Source organism: Pyrus communis, chromosome 3 (assembly GCF_041283825.1).
Source record: "Pyrus communis isolate YQ-2024b chromosome 3, ASM4128382v1, whole genome shotgun sequence".
Classification (NCBI taxonomy): Eukaryota; Viridiplantae; Streptophyta; class Magnoliopsida; order Rosales; family Rosaceae; genus Pyrus; species Pyrus communis.
The window spans coordinates 21,236,808-21,254,674 of NC_142567.1; the positions used below are offsets into that span (position 1 = coordinate 21,236,808).

Consider the following 17,867-nt stretch of genomic DNA (forward strand, 5'->3'; position numbering starts at 1 on the left):
TAAGGAGGCTTTGGGGAAGAGAGAAACAATAAGAAACACAAGCTTTTCCAAAGTTCAAATATTCTAGTTAGGTCTTTAGAGCTATCACTTTCGGCTCTAGGTCATGGGAGGCGAAAACCAAGGGGCAACTCGACATACTGTAGCCAACTCGACGGCCTGTGAGGTTCTAGATGTGCACGGAGAATTAGTCTTCCGACAGTTTACACATCAAGTCTATCTATATATATTTTGCAAACTGAAGAATTAGGTGACAAAAGTGTTGTGGTTTACTAACCAAAAGAGAGAGATATATATATATACATTTACAACCACGTCAATGTGTACCGTAATTAAGAAAACAAAGAAAGGATGGCGTAACATAGTTGAAGGAGATCAAACTTATGACAAAACTGATGATAATTTACCTATGCAAATCAAATCCATGCTTGGAAAGGCAATACCCACCAACTAGTTGGCAATGTATAAGGTCTCTCTTGGACAATTGCAAAACTCTTAGTGTCGACAAACATAAACTAAGAGAAATGTTCTTTTGTCAAGTAAGACAGGAAAATTTACTACTTAAGCGTAAATCTATACGACTGACTACGTTAATTTTTATTAGAACATGCAGTTCAAATTAACAGTAATAAACATTTTTCGGACACCGACTACCCCTGCCCTCGACCGCCAAAACCGGCTACATGGTAAAAGAAATAAAAATGGGCCAATTGTAAGTGAAGAAACCACTGGTGAGAAACCCACATATGAATCACAAAGCAATTGCCATTGGCTTACAAAATACATCTTTTCAGTAGTAGTAGTAGTACATATATCCTGACAAGCTTTATTGTTCACCAGGAAAATGTCCAAGTGCTTCTTGGCCCGCTTCATGCATCTCAAGAATCTCTATTCCAACAATTCTTAGTTCATACCAGATCAAACTCCAAATGTTCACCAATGCAAGAGAAAGCAAAATCTATGAATCCTCTGCTTCGTCTCTAAACTTCTTATAAATATCACCTTTGTAAAACTCTCTTGTCCTCACCACCAAGATCAATGAAACAACTGCACCAAAGAATGTTATAGCGGCCAAAATTGAGAAAGCCAACCTATAACATTGGCTCCCAAGACAAATCAGCTCCTTCACTGAAGACCGATCCCTCCCACTCTTTGCCAGCTCCTTCAATGCCTCTCTGTCATACAGCATTCCTGTGACCTTCACATTCAGAATATAGGACCCGAGGGGGCTGGCAAGCTGTCCACAATTGAACAATGTAGAGTAGTACTTGAGCCCAAAGAGCTCGGAAATGATTGCGAAAAGCAACGGCAATTGGGCACCGAAAGAAAATCCGATGATCACGGATGCCACGTAGACCGATCCCGGGGCTGGAAATGCAATGAGGAGGTGGCCGACGCAGGACAGAAGAAGAACAAGAGTCATCATTAGGGGTCTGGGGACTTTCCATTTTACTAATAGGCTTTCGGAGACAAACCCCGAAAAAACCCTCCCAAAGTAGTTCCATATGCTCACTAATGACACAAATGAGCTTATTGTTTTTGTTGGGTATCCAAGAGACTCACCAATCTGCCCCAAATTGTCTACTGCTGTCAAACTTGACCCGAGTCCACATAGTGTTGCGATGAACAATATGAGCATGTCGACGCTTAGCAATGCTTGTAAGATTGTGTAGTCCTCTCCTCTTTTTGGTTTGTTGAATACATCAGCAAAACAAGAAATATTTGTTTTCTTTTCTTGCTCATCCTTCGCTTCAATTGCTTGTGCCGGAAGTTTCTCAACGGTTAACTCGGTTGGAGGATCAACAGGTTGCTTCATGAGATTCCAGAGGATTAACTCCTCTCTAATTGCAATCCCAAGAGGGACGAAAAGGAAAAAACAAACCACGGAAACACTTCCAGCATAAGCAGCTTGTGAGAAATTAATCTGCTTTTGAAGTATAATCATAGCCATGAGGAAAACAGCAAGACCAATTGAGACATAGAGGAAATGGTAAAACACTCTAAGCTCATTGGGTTGCCTAACAAGCTTCATTGGCCTAATGGTGTACACAAAAACTACCGATAGCGCAGCAGGAAGCCAAGCAATGAGAAGAATCATAGATTTCGAATTGTTTCCGTAAACCGCCAAGTAAATTTGGGTGAACATAGCTCCACTGAGTCCGGTAAACCCCTTTAACAATCCCAGCATAACGCCGCGACTAGCCGGGAAATTCTTGACACATGTGACAAGAGCTCCAGTGTTTGCAAAATTCTGAGAGTTGGCTCCAATGCAGATGTAGAGGCACATATGCCAAACTTTAGGTTTTGGGATTTTGGCAGTGACAGCAAGCCAAATCATGAAGTAGCCCGTAAAGTTCAAGGCTGAGCCAATGAGGAGTACAAACCATGTTGGGGTGACTTCACCAATGAGCCCTGAGAGGACACCAACATTTGCGCCAAGGTCCTTGAAAGACCCTAGCAGGTTGAGGGTGGTTTGGTCATAGCCAAGAGAGGACTTGATCTGCTTGGAGTAGACACCAAAGAGGTAAGTAGCTCCAGCTCCTGCCATGATGAGAAACGAGGCAAAAACTGAGAACCATCTTCCTTGAAGCACGTGGATTGCAAATCGAAATGCTTCACTCCCTCTCTTGGTGCTCATTTTTCGCGGTGTCGGTATAGGGGTGCGCTGTTTTTGGTCGGGATAAACTGCAAAGGAAATTTAGGAGGTGTGGCTAGCAAAAATTTGTGTAACTTTTTGGTGAAGATCCGAGGAAAAGGAAATTTGGAGACTGGTTTTTGGATTGGTTTTGATTCAGATATTGGAAGAGGTTCATTTTCTTTCTAGTTTCTAGTACAAAAGGCCAAAGGGGGTGTAGTATAAATAAAGCCTAGTGAGTGATCTAGTGGGAAGGTTGGCCTTTATTTAAGGATTTATTGTATAATAATCCCGATTAAAGTGTTCTCTAATCAACTATGACTGCTTTGATTAGTGTAATCCAGTTGGCTTTTAATCTTTGGGTTGACTGTTGGACTGACATGGAGTCTATGAGCCAGATAATCTTTATCCTGTAACCACATTTTCTATTCACTGTTGCAATATCTTCATTTGCCCAATGTCACCGACTCACAGATCTAATTAATGAGTTAATTTTAAGGCTGCTCGGTTTCTTTTGACTTTCATGGCCATCGGGTTTTTCATACCCTATATATTTCTACGACACTGATAATACGATTTGTCACGTAATAAATATTGTAAAAAATACAAAAATATGAAACTCATTACATAAAAATTTTTCTCACTAAAAATTTACTTCTTATGTTCAATTTCATGAGTTATACTATAACTCAATGTATTTGGGCACATGATGCTAATCACAATTATTGACGGGTGTGTCATTCACTATAAGCACTACAAACATTAATGGATATTATGCTAACGTCATGCGCTCGCATACGACTAACATTAGCATATTCTCTTATTTCTACAATGTATTTATAGAAGTTGTGTGACAGATCTTTCACATTTGATGAATTAGCTGTAGAGTGCAGCCCATATTCAATTATATTGTTGAGAATGAAACACACATTGATGGGAGGAGGAATTTTGCATGAGCTTATAGGTAGTTGGGTTACTACTCATATTGTCAATTAGTTTTATGGTAGAACCCGAACTTTCTTCATATATCAATAAAAGTTTGGTTTTCAAAATGAGAAATGCTAAGGAGATTTCTCTCAAAAGTAAGATTGTTCATGAACTATTTGCCACCTCACGTTTTTGCATAATATTTTATAATATTAGCATGAAAATTAACGTTAAACAGCAAGATAACAAAGAATTTATAAAAAATTTCACTTTTAAAAAAAACCTCCGTGACGTCTCTCCTTCAAAATTATTAAGCCTTAAATCATGCTATTTTCTTTCTTGAATATTATACTTGTGCTTCTGGCCAGCTGATCGGTTGGCACAAGCACCAAAAAGCTTATTACATACAAAGGATGGCGTCATCTTATCGTATTGAAGAACATCCATGAATGACATGATTGTGATATTGAAACAACATAGGCAAATTACACCAAGTAAAAGCTGGATTGCCGGCCAAATACAAAAAATTAGGGATACCACAAATGTCACCTTTCATAAATTTATTTTAAATTATTAGCAATTTTCACCAATAAGTTTATAGTAACATCTGACACTGCAAATTAACTATTTTGCAACGAAATGAATAACGAATGTTAATGAAAAATCGAAAGTCGCCACCCATGATCCGGCATAAGCATGCATTAAGGATGACATCATATGGAGGATAATTCTTTCCGCATTATATTGGTCGACAAGTAAATTTAATATAATAGTATGCAATCCAATTATGACAAAGCTGAAGCTTTATAAATCCAGGCCAAGGAAAAGGCAATATCCACCTATAAATATAATGTTGACCTGCAATAAGCCACATTTCTTGCGTGTCTCGCCCACCACCATGAAAATCTGTTCCACATTTAGAGTAAGATTCTTCTGCAAATAATGAGTGCAGAAAATGACCAAGTTCCCAACACTGAAATACTTGAACTGAGGGGGACATGAAAGCTTCATCATATGCTACTACTTACCCTTGATACATTCCTTTGTCAGTCATTAGGTTGCAACCATAGAATCCACATAATTTAACCTCTAAAGCAATATTATATTGTATTCAGGACAAGTTTGTAATTTTGAAATCACATAGTCTTTTTAGCGTGTGTGACTTCTTGGTTACGTTTGGCACGTTTGTTCTATATATATTGTTAATGATTTCTTAATATATTTGTATTACCTTATAAAATCCCCCCTTTATTGCATCGTTAACTTTGGATCTTGTACTTCTATTTTCTGTGTTAAATTACATCGATTTTAGTTTACATACAAATTTTTTTAGTAATGTTAGAGAGGTCATATGATCAACATCCAATGAGACCAACTCATTAATTGATATGTCATATACACACCGTTTGCTGATGTATACTACCGTGGTAGTTTCCCTATCATGTAAACATCTATTGCCTTTTCAATGTAATCTATAAACTAAAAATGTTTTAACTCTAAACTCTAAACTAATTTCTATGAAAGGCAAGTACTGCATCATTTTACGCTGGTTTGGGTGTCCAAATAGGACATTTCAAATTCACAATTCATGAATATATTTTATTATACAACCAATATTTAATCTCAATGACGTTACTCTCTAATAACTATTTACCACGAGTTCAAAAAATAATACTATTTATCTAATAAACGATTGAGACGTGATATAAATTTGATGAAATAAAAGTATCCCTCCAGTTCATTGGTTTGTGTAGTTGACTTATTAGGAGCACTATCTCCACCAAAATAATTCTTGGGGTCATTGGCATTGCAAATTGTCCAGCTTGGGTGGTTATTTTGAATCTTCGATGGCAAATCTAAAAAAGTTATCAAAATATTCTTGAGGGCCATCTTTAGCCACTGTAAAGACTCTTGAGTTTCCTTCAAAGATATTCGTTTTCTGAACTGATCTATTTCAAATTAAAATCTCTTGTGAAGAAACACACTATCTCCACCATATCTGGAGCTGATATCAATCCAACTCTCCAGAACAACATAGCCATATAAGATTTTTTATTGCTTAATTAGGTCACAACCCACAACCATGTCAATCATAGGCAACCCTCGTGACTCACAAAATAAAAATCTGTGGAGGAAAAAAGACGCATGAAATGAATCTGAGAAGATTGGGTCATTGGCTTCATCCAAATATATTTTTCATCACGAGGAGTATAGGAGTGTATATCTTTATAACATATCCTAGGAATAATTCGTCACGGGTTTTAATATGAACAAGGAAAGTAGTGTTTGTGGAGACATAAACTAATCATATTTAATAGGAGAATGATATGTGAACTATATGTTTTATATGACGGGTCTACCTTTGACATTGTGAGTATACCACAAATTAGTCCCTAAGGAATATGACGCAATCTACTCTAAAGTAATTGGGTTTTTATGTCACGAACGGATCATGAACTCTTTGGGCCGCCTGCTATTGGGCATGTCTGGTCTAGTGATGGTAGGGCACCAACTCTCCGTAGTCTCTTCTTGAGTGTCCGGTGGAACTGTGTTTTAACCAATAATGACCTTCAGAACTATGACTGGCAAGACTGTAAAGACTAACCTACATCATTAGAGCAATTCCACCCCTAAAGACTTTGCGTCAGCACCCAGCCCATTTATCCACTCAGTGAACAGTAATAGACCCCAATGAATAGTAATAGGCCAAAGCATCTCCACCCCTAAAATAATGCGCTGGCACAAACGATCTCCACCCCTACAAAATGTGCTGGCACCCAGCCCATTTAAAATATTATTAATTTTTTATAAAATAATAAATAATTTTTAAATTTTTTCTGTATTTTAAAAAAAAAATCATAATTTTTAATAAATTTTAATGTTGTTAATTAATTTGGACCGTTGGATTTGAAAAATATTCAAATCCAACAACCAACGAGCTGCCACGTGGCCAACGGTCATAATTCTGACCGTTAGGCCCTTTTTTATTTTATTTTTGGGGGAAAAACGTGGACCATTGATCTGTGATCGGACAGTCCAGCTTAAAAGTGAAATTCAAATTTTTTTTTATCGTTGGAAATCCAACGGTCTAGAAAAACTAGTCATTGGAAATCCAATGGTATAGAGTGGGCCACGTCGCTAAGCCCGAGTGACATTTGAGTGCACCTGCCAGCAGGCCCTGCCTCTGATTTCTTGTCTGCTACTTGCGCCCACGCGCCAAGCTCAAAAAACCAGACGGGCCGGTCCCTTGGTCAGTCGATTTTAGGCTGGCCTGGAGATTGGCTTGGGCTGGGTGCCAGTCTATTCCACGGGCTGGAGTGGATTGGCTAAGTCCGAGCTTGTTTTTTCCACTGGGTGCTGGCCTCTTTTGCTTCCGATGGAAGTGCTCTTAAGGACTGCTTAGTATGCTACGCAACCTCCCCTCCTAGTTGTCTGCTAGGGCTTTTTCCTATAAATAGCTAGGTCAAACTCAAGAAACAATAATCGTTACTTACTACTCAGAACACTATCAAATTCTATTTTTGTCTCTCATCCAAACACGTGTTACTTCAATGAGGCAAACCCTAAGAAAAATATAGACTAGACATCATGAATACATCGTATGGCTTTGATATGTTTTTCCATTCAGTACTAATAACGAGGTTCACTAATATAACTAATTTAATATATATTCTTTTAAGATTTTTTTTATTAACATCCTACAATCTTATGAATACACTTCACTTTTTTTAATTCTCGTCGAACTTTCTCTTTTCCCCTTGTTTAAATCTGAAGGAAAAAAAAAATAAAAAAAATAAAAAATAAAAAATAAAGTGAAACAAACCCAACACCCACCAATGCACCACCATGTTCCCTTCTTGACAGCCAAACAACATGCACCACCATTAACAAAATTCCATTGATCTTAATATTTCAATTGTTACAAGAAGATAGTCTTGATTACTTTGTGCACCCAAACATATGATGACCCAATAATTACAATTAAAGAATGCTTCTATGCATGACGCACTTCCCCATATGTTCCCGTGCCCATAGTCATCAAGTAGACATCCTTGATTTCGGTGTCTGAAATTGCAGTTCCTACAAGCTATTAAAGGCCTCGCAGAACGAGAGGGAGGGAGGGAGGGAGGGAGGGAGGGCTAGGAAGGGAACGAAGTGTCAAGTGTGGATTGACGAAGTGGCGGAGGGTGAGAGAGATATCAGTTAGGTGAAATAATATTTGAGATTTTTAGTGTTTTGAACAGATGAGGTGTCTTCACTGGAAGTAGGATAAAATTAGAATTAAAAATATAAAAAAAATAAAAACACACACACACACACACACACAATTTTAAGTTTGGGATGTAGTCACAATATTATGGAGTGCCAATAAAACAACCCTTCTTTTATCAGTCAATTAATTATTTATGCAACACATAAATATGTTTCCCCATCGGCATCAACTTTATCCATGGGTGGTAGTATGATCATGTTGTTTCATCACATCTTTCCATTCCCGCACAAACAGACATGTCCCCCTTAATTAGGAGTAAGATTCTCTCCCTTTTTATTTTCATCCCCTTTCTTTGGGAAATTCGGAAATGAAACCATTTTCAAAAACACCTAATGAAATATAGCCTATCTTTTTTAATTCTTATAAAACTGAGTGTTACTAGACCTACCATAATATCTTGTCTTTCCATCTAGATTATAATCTCACCCATCTCAAAAAGGTGAAAAATTAAAATATTATTTTCCCACCCACTATTATTTCTAAAATAACCTTTAATGTATTGCTATAATATATCCCTTCCTCCTCTACTTGCACTTGCAAAAAACTGAAATTAAATGATTAAATACCTTCGAAAACGAGTGTGAAATTTGAGAGAGAGAGAGGACATGAACAGAAATGAAATGGTGGTGTTATAGATGGAGGAAGAAAGAAGTGACAGAGAGGTAGAGAGAAGTCCAGGGAGAGAAAATAAATGGGAGGGAAGAAAAGGACCGCCAGCGTGATTAGAGACGAGCCAAAGCGGATTCTCTCACTTCTCTTGTCATTTTGGTTTCAGTTTTTTTCCAAGTTTGAAAATGGAGCATGAGAACGAAATTTTGAGAATATGTTATGTTGGGTCCTTTCCAATCAAAGTTTGTTAAATTATCAAATTCACATTCTCCACAATTGAGGGCGCATTTTTCAAGATAATCCGACCCGACATCTCTCAATTCAACTGAAGGGATGATGAGGAGCGATTCTTTTTCTCTTTTTTGTGCTAGTCCTTGATGTCATTTTATAAAGAAAATTTTAACAAAAAGTTTTTGGTATTATTTACTTTAATGAAAAACCACATTTTTACACTAAAAAGTTAATCTTGTTACTATTCATTTTACCTTTTATTTTATCTTTATCGTTAAAACTTAAAGTTTTCATGTCATTTTTATTAGTTTTTCTTTTTATAAAAGGGTAAAATTGATACTATATTTTTTATTAAAAAATAGGGTGAATTAATAAGACAGTGATATGGGTTTATCACCACTCATAAAACTAACCAAAATTGAAGTTAAAAATACTTAATTACCCTTAATCTAAAACTCTCTTTTCTCTCCTAGTCTGGTCTGGTGTTCGTCTACTATGCTCCATCAGGTTGAAAAAAGAATCATTCATGCCGAAAAATCTCCCAAATCCAATCCAACACAATGCTTTCTCACTTCCTTGTCCTAACACTCGTATTTCCTACCAATTTTTGCTAGAAAATTCCCAACTATTTTCCAGAAAATTCACAAAAAATTTCCAACTATTTTTCCAAGAAAATTAGCCCCAAGTTCCCAAATCTAAAAATTAGAGAAAGACTCCGTCTTTTGTTAATGGTTGTGTGGCGATTAAGAGGAGAAAAGAAAAGATAAATGCTGCCAAGAGGCAAATTGGCGGCAGCAATATTTGCATTTCTGAATAGGTACCACTTCAGCAAGTAAAAGAGTAAAAAAGTAATAATTGGGATAGAAAGGACGTAATATTCATTGGGAAGATTTAATTACTGAAACCCTCCTCCTTTATAAAGTAAAAAAGTAAAAGAGGATGAATCGAGAAGGGGTCGTACAATGTATTACATGTATTTTAACTTTGGGATTGTGTGAGAGCTTCTGCATTTTTGAACAGAAATGAGAGGAATGTGCCTCCACGCCTTTGCAACCCCATGATCAAAGCAACATGTTTTTTACTGAACTTTGTCTAGATTTTGCAAATCTTGCCGTTGATGCAATCATACAAGTTACGAAAGATGGCCGAATGAAACCATGAAAGCAGTGGAATGCAGGTTCCGCTGCATGAGTACGGCTATTCGTTGAAGTAATTCAATATGCCTTAACATAAGGGCAATTAAGTCTTTTTAACTTCAATTTTGGTTAATTTTATCACAATTGGAAAGTGTAGGCTATATATCATTAGTTGGTTCTCAAAATGGCTATATTTCCAAATTTCCTCATTCCCTTCCCTCCTCTTACATATTGCTTTTGTCTTATTGTCTCTATAAAAAAAAATTAATATAAGATGTTGATGTGACTTAACTAACCTTAATCAACCTACTTTCATATATAGTTCTATCTTCACATTCCACACATTGATCGACCAATCATTGTGTTTGTATGAAATCTACATTAATCCATAAACTATTAGCAAGCTAGCCACCACGTTCAAGAGTTGTAAGACAATCACTTATTAATACGGTCAACTACTATTTCTTCGTTTGTAAGTGAGAAATTTTAATTTAAATCTCATAAATGGCGAGTTTCATATCAATTTATTCTTCACAGAAATACCCCTTGATTGAAAATCTGTTTATTAATGGAAAAATTTACCCTTATAATTAATTCCTCAACAAAAGAACAACTTTTATAAATAAATAAGAAAATCAATTCAAATTAAAAGTTACCTTAAACATTAAAAAATCAAAAGTTTTTATTAATGATTAATGTAATTTTTAATTTGATTTTCATTTTCTTTTTTTTTTTATAAAAGTTTTTTTATTCTGTTGAGTAATTAATTACAAGGGTAAATTGATCTTTTTATAGATAGATTTTCGACCAAAGAGTATTTGTGAAAGTGAACTAAAACCTTAAAAAGTGTTATTGTAATATTTCAAATTTAAGGAATTTTGTGAAAAACTAAAAAAACCTCAAGAAAATTAGTGTAATTTACCCCAATTGTAAAGTCGTTCAGACCATTTCAATCTCATGATTCATTGGGCCATCCCTTTTTAATCATTTTCGGCTTGGATTTAGTGCTCGTCACATTAGAATCCAATGCAGGGATAGGCCCAGTTGAATCGAAATCCCAGCCCGGTGGATTTACCTAACAAATCAATGGAGCGAAAAGTTGGAACAGGTTCTTAATGTTCAGAAGTTTCAGATTTTGTTTATACTCAAATTTAGCTTGATTTGTAAATCGGTTATTTATTTGTTTGAAACTGGAAACATAATTGGTTATAAATTCAGACTACGTATCTTAGTGATTGCATTTTACCTGTTATCGTTAAAAAAAGGCGCGTTTATTTGATGGTACTAAATGAGATGATCCATGGCTTCCTCTTTATGATTTGTGGTCTTCTGACTAGAGTTTCCTCTCAAGCTTAGGCAACCTTCGAGCAAGTCCATCCCGCTAAGACAATTATTGTCTGGGCTAGAGCTAAGGCAAATACTGTCTAAGTAAACAGTTAGTGTCCGTGTGCTTCTCCACACCTAAACGCGAATGACGCATGCAATTGGCATTAATTTTTTTATATAAATAAATAAAATTTTTTTTCTTTTTTTTTGGTCTATTGAATCTCGTTTCCTCCATCCTCATCCTCCGCATTTCTCAAAATTCTCAAACGATTTATTTTCCAAATTCTCCAAAAATTTCACTCTTCTAATCTCCCCGAGGAAAACCGGATTTCGAGTTTCCAAAAATCCATGGGAACTGCAATGTCACAAACACACAAAGTCACATATAAGCTAACATGTGCTAGTACAGCTCACACCTTGTGGTAATAGGGCCAATGACCCCAAAACAGTTTCGGCTGTTCCAATTCGGTGTCCTAAAAAGGACCCACTAATTCTTTGTCTGGATGGCTTACAGGGGAAAAGAATCCTCTCTGGATTCTCCTTGTGAGGATTCGGGGAATCCATCAATCACGGTCGTTTATCGTACATTGTACGGTCAGTTTTCGTTAGATACTATTTATATTCAATTTTAAACTATAAATTAAAAATGATTTCTAACTGCAAAATATACGATGAACGACCGTGATTGATTAATCTTCCGGATCCCCACAAGAGGATCCGGAGAGGATCCTTTTCCGCTTCCAGGTAATGGATAGGCCCCACATAACTAGTGAATGGTATGGGACCTCTAACTTTAGGATTAGAATGGGTAAGAGAGATTTATCAATATTATTAAAATGATCATGTGATAAAATAATATAATCCATATAAATTAATTTATATAGCGCCTCAGATGTTGAATGAGTTTAAGAATTCGTTGAAATAGTGAGTTCGATACAAATTTACTATTATATTTGTGACTTAACTCAAATGGGCACCCGTTACCGTGAATACATAGTTGTACGAGCAAAATATACTCACATGAATGGTCGGTCCTGTCCCTCATGACCTAATGAAGCATGGCCCTAACATGATTGAATTCAAACCCAAAATCATATAAGAGCTTCCTTCCATCACTTTGTAATTTGGGCATACGGTCCTGTCGCCACAAGTACTGCACCATGTGCCTTTGTCTTGGCGGTCCATGTTCCTTAATTAGCATATGCGCTTTTTTTTTTTTTTTTTTTTTTTTAAGAAAAACTAATGAAGATAACTTGAAAACTTTGAGTTTTAACGATAAAAATAAAATAAAGGGTAAAGTAAATAGTACCAATATTGACTTTTTAGTGTAAAAATGTAATTTTTCGTTAAAGTGAACAGTACCAAAAGTTTTTCGTTAATGTTTTTTTTTTTTTTTTTTTTTTTTTTCCCTAGGATTAAGTTTGGATATTCCTCGAATGAAAAGAAACCATGCTCAAAATCAAAAGGCTAATTTAGATAATCTATGCGCCACAACATTAGTATCACATCGAACATGAAGAGGGCAAGAACTAGAAAATGAGCTCAACGCGTTATCTCTTAACCGGGTTGATCTTTTCAGCATGCATTGCAACATGGTAGGAAATGCCCTATAAGTTTCTCTTCAATCATATAATTGGACAAACTATATACCTAAGATCCACACCAATTATGAATGAACTACTGACAATAATGAGAGTAAAATTTCTCTTTGTTGTCTTGTCCAATACTAGCTTAAGTAAATGGAGAATTTCAAGTATATTTTTCGCCGTAAAATTCTGGTTAACAATCTAATATCAAGAATTAACGGCTACAAATTCAAGCATATAGAATACACCAGATCATCATAGAATCGAAACCAATGTTTAAAGTTTGTAAACAGATACTTAGCGTCAAGCTAAACTACATTATCCCATTGCTTCTTTTACTCATGAGATATATTTAACTTGGCTACAAGGGCAGCGAGATCTTTGACGCAGTCCAACATCTCATAAATTGGGATAACCTAATAAAAACCACTCTGTCTCTTTATTCTGACTTTGATTCACAATATATAATGGCATTTTCTGATCATTTCTCATGAAATCTTTGTATATTTGCACTCTCACTCCAATAATGCATGCTGTGCGGCCATTTATATAAAGCTAGACAACGATCGATGGTGACAATTTTTGAGATGCTTGAGAGGGGCAATGAATTGAACTTTTGTTTATTTGTCATAACCTAATCCGGTGGTTAGTATGTTTAAGCCGTCGGGCAGTTGATAAATGCAGATTGTTTGTTAAGTGATTAGGAATCAGTCAATTCTCATGTCAAGGACTGAAAGAGTTTTTATATACACAAAGACATTTACAGTAAGGAGCGAGAGAATAAATTTGTATCGAACTCGTTTTACGAGATTCGAATCCAGGACCTCGTACTTACAAGTCTGACTCTCTCACAAACACATACAAACCTATATGTTTGTTTGGTAAATTTGGCTAAAATGACAGCTCATTGGACGGTCATACAAGCCTGACCACGTGATGTTTGTAAAGAAGAGTCATGTTTAATCAAAGATTGAGCTAAAATTATACTACAAACATCAATCAAGGATGCTTAATCTGTGACATTAATTTCGTATTCAATGGGCGGTCGGAAGGAAGAATTTGAAGTCAAAAAAATTTCCAATACTCGAAAAAATAACTTATGATATATCACGTGTTATGTTTTCTAATACAAGAGATTAAAGATATTGGAGTTTTCATGTTGTCCTAGCTAGTATGATGCCTAACATAACAAGATGCAATCTGACCCATATAAAAACTCAACTTATGGTGGTGAAATGTCATAATCCGTATTGAAAGATTGGGACTTAGGATCTGCCGTATAGAGATAAATTTAAATTGACTTAATCAGATGTCTAAACTTAGGTGCCCCTGCAAAAATTGTCATCCTTTTATATCACTGCCATTTTTTTCAGGAAGAAGGGAAAAAAAAAATTTTGCATGGTTGCACTTAAATGGTCATGAGTACATAATTACACCACCATATTAACAATACTCATATCTAAACTCCAAAACAAAACTTAATCATTTATCTCATTATTTTCCAACTAGATTGTTATGCTATCTAACTGGCCAAGAGCATGCAAAAACATTTAGAACTGAGTAATGCTAAGGAGACTAAATTTGTAGATTAAAGTTATAAACTAAATGATGTGTCACCAATAGAAAATGAAAACGTTTATCAACATTTAAGTAATAATCCAATCATCAACTTCCATGTCATTTAGTTTACAAAATTTGGTTTACAAATTTAGTCTCTATAGCATTACTCTTTAGAACTGAAAAGAACTTGTGGGACCAGTAAATGATTTCCTACATATATTTGCAATCTCAAATGTACTCCTATTTGGCCCTAAAATAACAACTTGGGCCGAGATGAGCTGACCTGAGGACTACAGTTCTCACCCCAGTATGTGTCCTTTAAGCCAGTAAGCTTTTGGCCCATAAATAGGATCGACTGAGTTCTTATGAAGAAAGAACTGTATTGATCAAGCGTGGGTGGTTCGGTCGAGTCCTATATGAATTGATTGCTAGAGATCGAATTGATCCATGGACAAATGTGAATTATCCTAAGGATCAAAATACTTGCATATTCATATAAAGATGAATGAATCCCGTAATAGGACTAGGTTCAGATTCATGACGAGAATCAAAGAAGCCGAGATTGGATGAAGATGAGGTTTCGACTAAGAGAGGATAAAGGAGATTTGAGCGAATGCCGAGCCAACACAATCCCATTAGGACTATACCTCGACAAGCTTGTTTATCACAGATGCCTCACTTGTAGAGAGAAGAAACTCTGCAACCTTAAAGTCCCCTGCAATAAACAACTCAAATGCTCTACGCGAAAGCCCTCGCTATGGGAAACCCTTCTCACATTTTCTGAGAAAAATACTAACTATCATAACCACTTACGCCAACACATCTTTAGTTTAGACTAACCAGCGATACCTTCAGTTTGATTAAGTGAACAACACTAGAGTCTTAGAACCAAGCGATTAGGAGCACCTTCAATTTGAACAAGTGAACAACACTGCTTCTAGTTGGTTGGTTATCTATCCAAGGCTAGGCCAGTGAAGAGTTTCCAACTTTGTCACCGAAGAGGTCACTTCATCAACTTCTTAGCGAAGTGAAGTGTTTTATGATTGGTTACTCTCTGGTGCATCTTGCAATTCGGCATTCAGACAGCCGAACTACTTTCATCATCAAAAAGCTCTCCTTTGAGTGCCTATGTCCCTACAACCTGATACCGATTCGGTGTACCTATATTCTCATGAATATAGTCGAGGTAGCCGAACCTAGTGCATGAGATCCTGAACTTCGCAGTGATCTAGGCAACCTTTTCTTCACGTTCTAGAACCCAAAGCTGAGACATGTTCCTTCTTCGAATGTAATCACTTGAGTACAGAAGTCAACAACGCATTTGAGACTACTGCCACCACATTTACTCTACTCGACCTTTCGAGCTTGATTGCGAGTTGGCACGCTCTCATTCACAAGAAAGACGTACTTAGCTCATAATTACTCGGTATCCACAATACGTAGGCATTGTAATTTTTAGGTTCAACAACTCCAACAACAAAAAAAAGATTCCCGCACTTTTTTTCTTCTTTCTAAACACTCGTGTTTATTTATAGTAAAAAGTCCTAGCTCGTAGCTAACAGTAAAATAATGGATTGTAACCAATTTATGGGCATTTATTTGGAAATTGAGAAAATTAAAACATCAATCTCTGAATTTCGATTCAATTGAATCCTTAGTCCCTGAATTTGTTACAATCTGAAGCAATGATCAGTTTGTCCAAAACAAGGGCTTTCAAGGGGAAGTAAGAAATAGAAATTCTAACGAAGTTATTCAAAAAGATCATCATATATTTGAGCAATATGAGCAATAATACTATACTAAGCCTAAAACTCTTATATACATGATGATCCTTTTGTTCATTGCTCACATTATGCCGAGTTTAAGAATCAATACTCACAAATCCTTAATTCAAATATGCCAATATTAAAGAAGAAATACTCCAAACTTCTCTTTAAAAATTATATTAAGCCCAAAGCAAGTATATATGATGAGGAAGCAAGGTAGACGTTTTTCCATCTCATTACTTAACAAAACTAAGTGGACCAGTTGTTTGCTACACGAATGGTTTGTATCCTTTTTTAGCCAAACTTTTGACTAACACAATATCTTTCACTGTTTTGGAAAGCCTCCACCAAATTATGCATTCACAGGCCGAGATTATATTCTATGCTGCCCTCATTTTCGAAGGCCTTTCCTTAATTTAAAAATAAAAAACAAAAGACAGCATCCCATTTTCTTTAACCCAACTTAAGACAGCATCCACTTTCCTTAATTAAAAACAAAAAAACAAAAGACAGCAAACTTTAGACAGTTGCCCAAAAGAACAAAATTATGGGTACAAATGTCATAATTGGAACTGTTCAATCGTTCATTATGATGACATCATGTGACTGTGTAAATAACATAATTGGAATCATCACTATATAAATGTCATACCTGAAGTTATTCATTCTCTTTATAATTCTCCAAAAATCATCTTTAGAAAAATTCATGTGATATAGAGACCAATTAAACAAACTGTCGGTTCGTCACGAGGATGCTACTTATAACTATAACCGAGATTTTTTTTTAACACATATAGATAGTTAAACACACTCCAAATCGAATAAATTTCTATAAATGGTCTCTAGTTGATGATGATAAAGAGAATAATAAATTGTTCTAATTACAATGTTTATACAACGAAGTCACACAACATTAATAAGGAAGGAAGACTTTTGCCCTTGCTGTAAATTTGAGTTATTTTTCCATCGAATGGTAGGTGTCGTGTAAATTCTCCAAAATGTTGTTATGCTGCTTCCTTACGTATGTGGTAAACCCACTAAGCACTTGAATGATAGCAACTTGAAGGCCCCTTGAAACCAATTAGGAGTGTGGTTTGGCAACTCACACAAGTAATATGCATAATTAATGAGTATTATGGCACTAAACTACCAACTTTTTTATTAGGACTTGACCTAATCCTCTATTCAAATATGCCATAATTTTGTTATTGAATATTCTTTAGGATACGATTATGTTGCTGCATTTTTAGTTCGTTTTCATCTATTTTTTTTGTCTTTTCTAACCAAATTTCGGTCCCACAGCTTGGCAGCTTGATGTGCACGAATTTTATTCGTTGTTTTTATTTAATTTATTAAATTTGAAGATAAAAAAGAATGTGTAAAAATGATCTTTCTTTTTTAATTTGTGTCACGTCAGATATTGAAAGTAGGAGATGGAGTGATGTAGTATGTGGGCTATATGTTGCAGTGTAACATTTAATTAAAGATGGTGACGATGGAGAAATTTTGTTATGCAACGGAACATGAAGTGATATACGACTTGTCATTATAAAAGTGGATGAAGTTTTATTTTTAAAATATTTCTGCACTTGTATAATGACATTTAATATATCATATATGTCTGAGACGTTTTGAAAAATATCTTGCGGAGATGGCTTCATATGAAATATGTGAAATAATGAGAAGAATGTATGCATGAATGACCAGCATGCTGGATAGGAGCTTTAGATTTGATTTATTCTTTTTAGCCACAACAAAACTCTATCATATAAATTTATGAATAGGGGTGGGCGCCCTTTGGTTTAGAATTCAAGCAATAAC

At 35.6% G+C, this 17,867-nt stretch overlaps 1 protein-coding gene across 1 annotated transcript; it reads right to left on the bottom strand.

Moving 5' to 3' along the window:
* Positions 1–726: 726 nt before the first annotated feature.
* On the bottom strand, positions 727–2,868 carry LOC137716508 (protein NUCLEAR FUSION DEFECTIVE 4-like). The gene has a single exon (XM_068455963.2). It carries the CDS (start codon positions 2,633–2,635, stop codon positions 956–958), a length of 1,680 nt encoding a protein of 559 aa, XP_068312064.2. The 5' UTR covers positions 2,636–2,868; the 3' UTR covers positions 727–955.
* Positions 2,869–17,867: the final 14,999 nt, after the last annotated feature.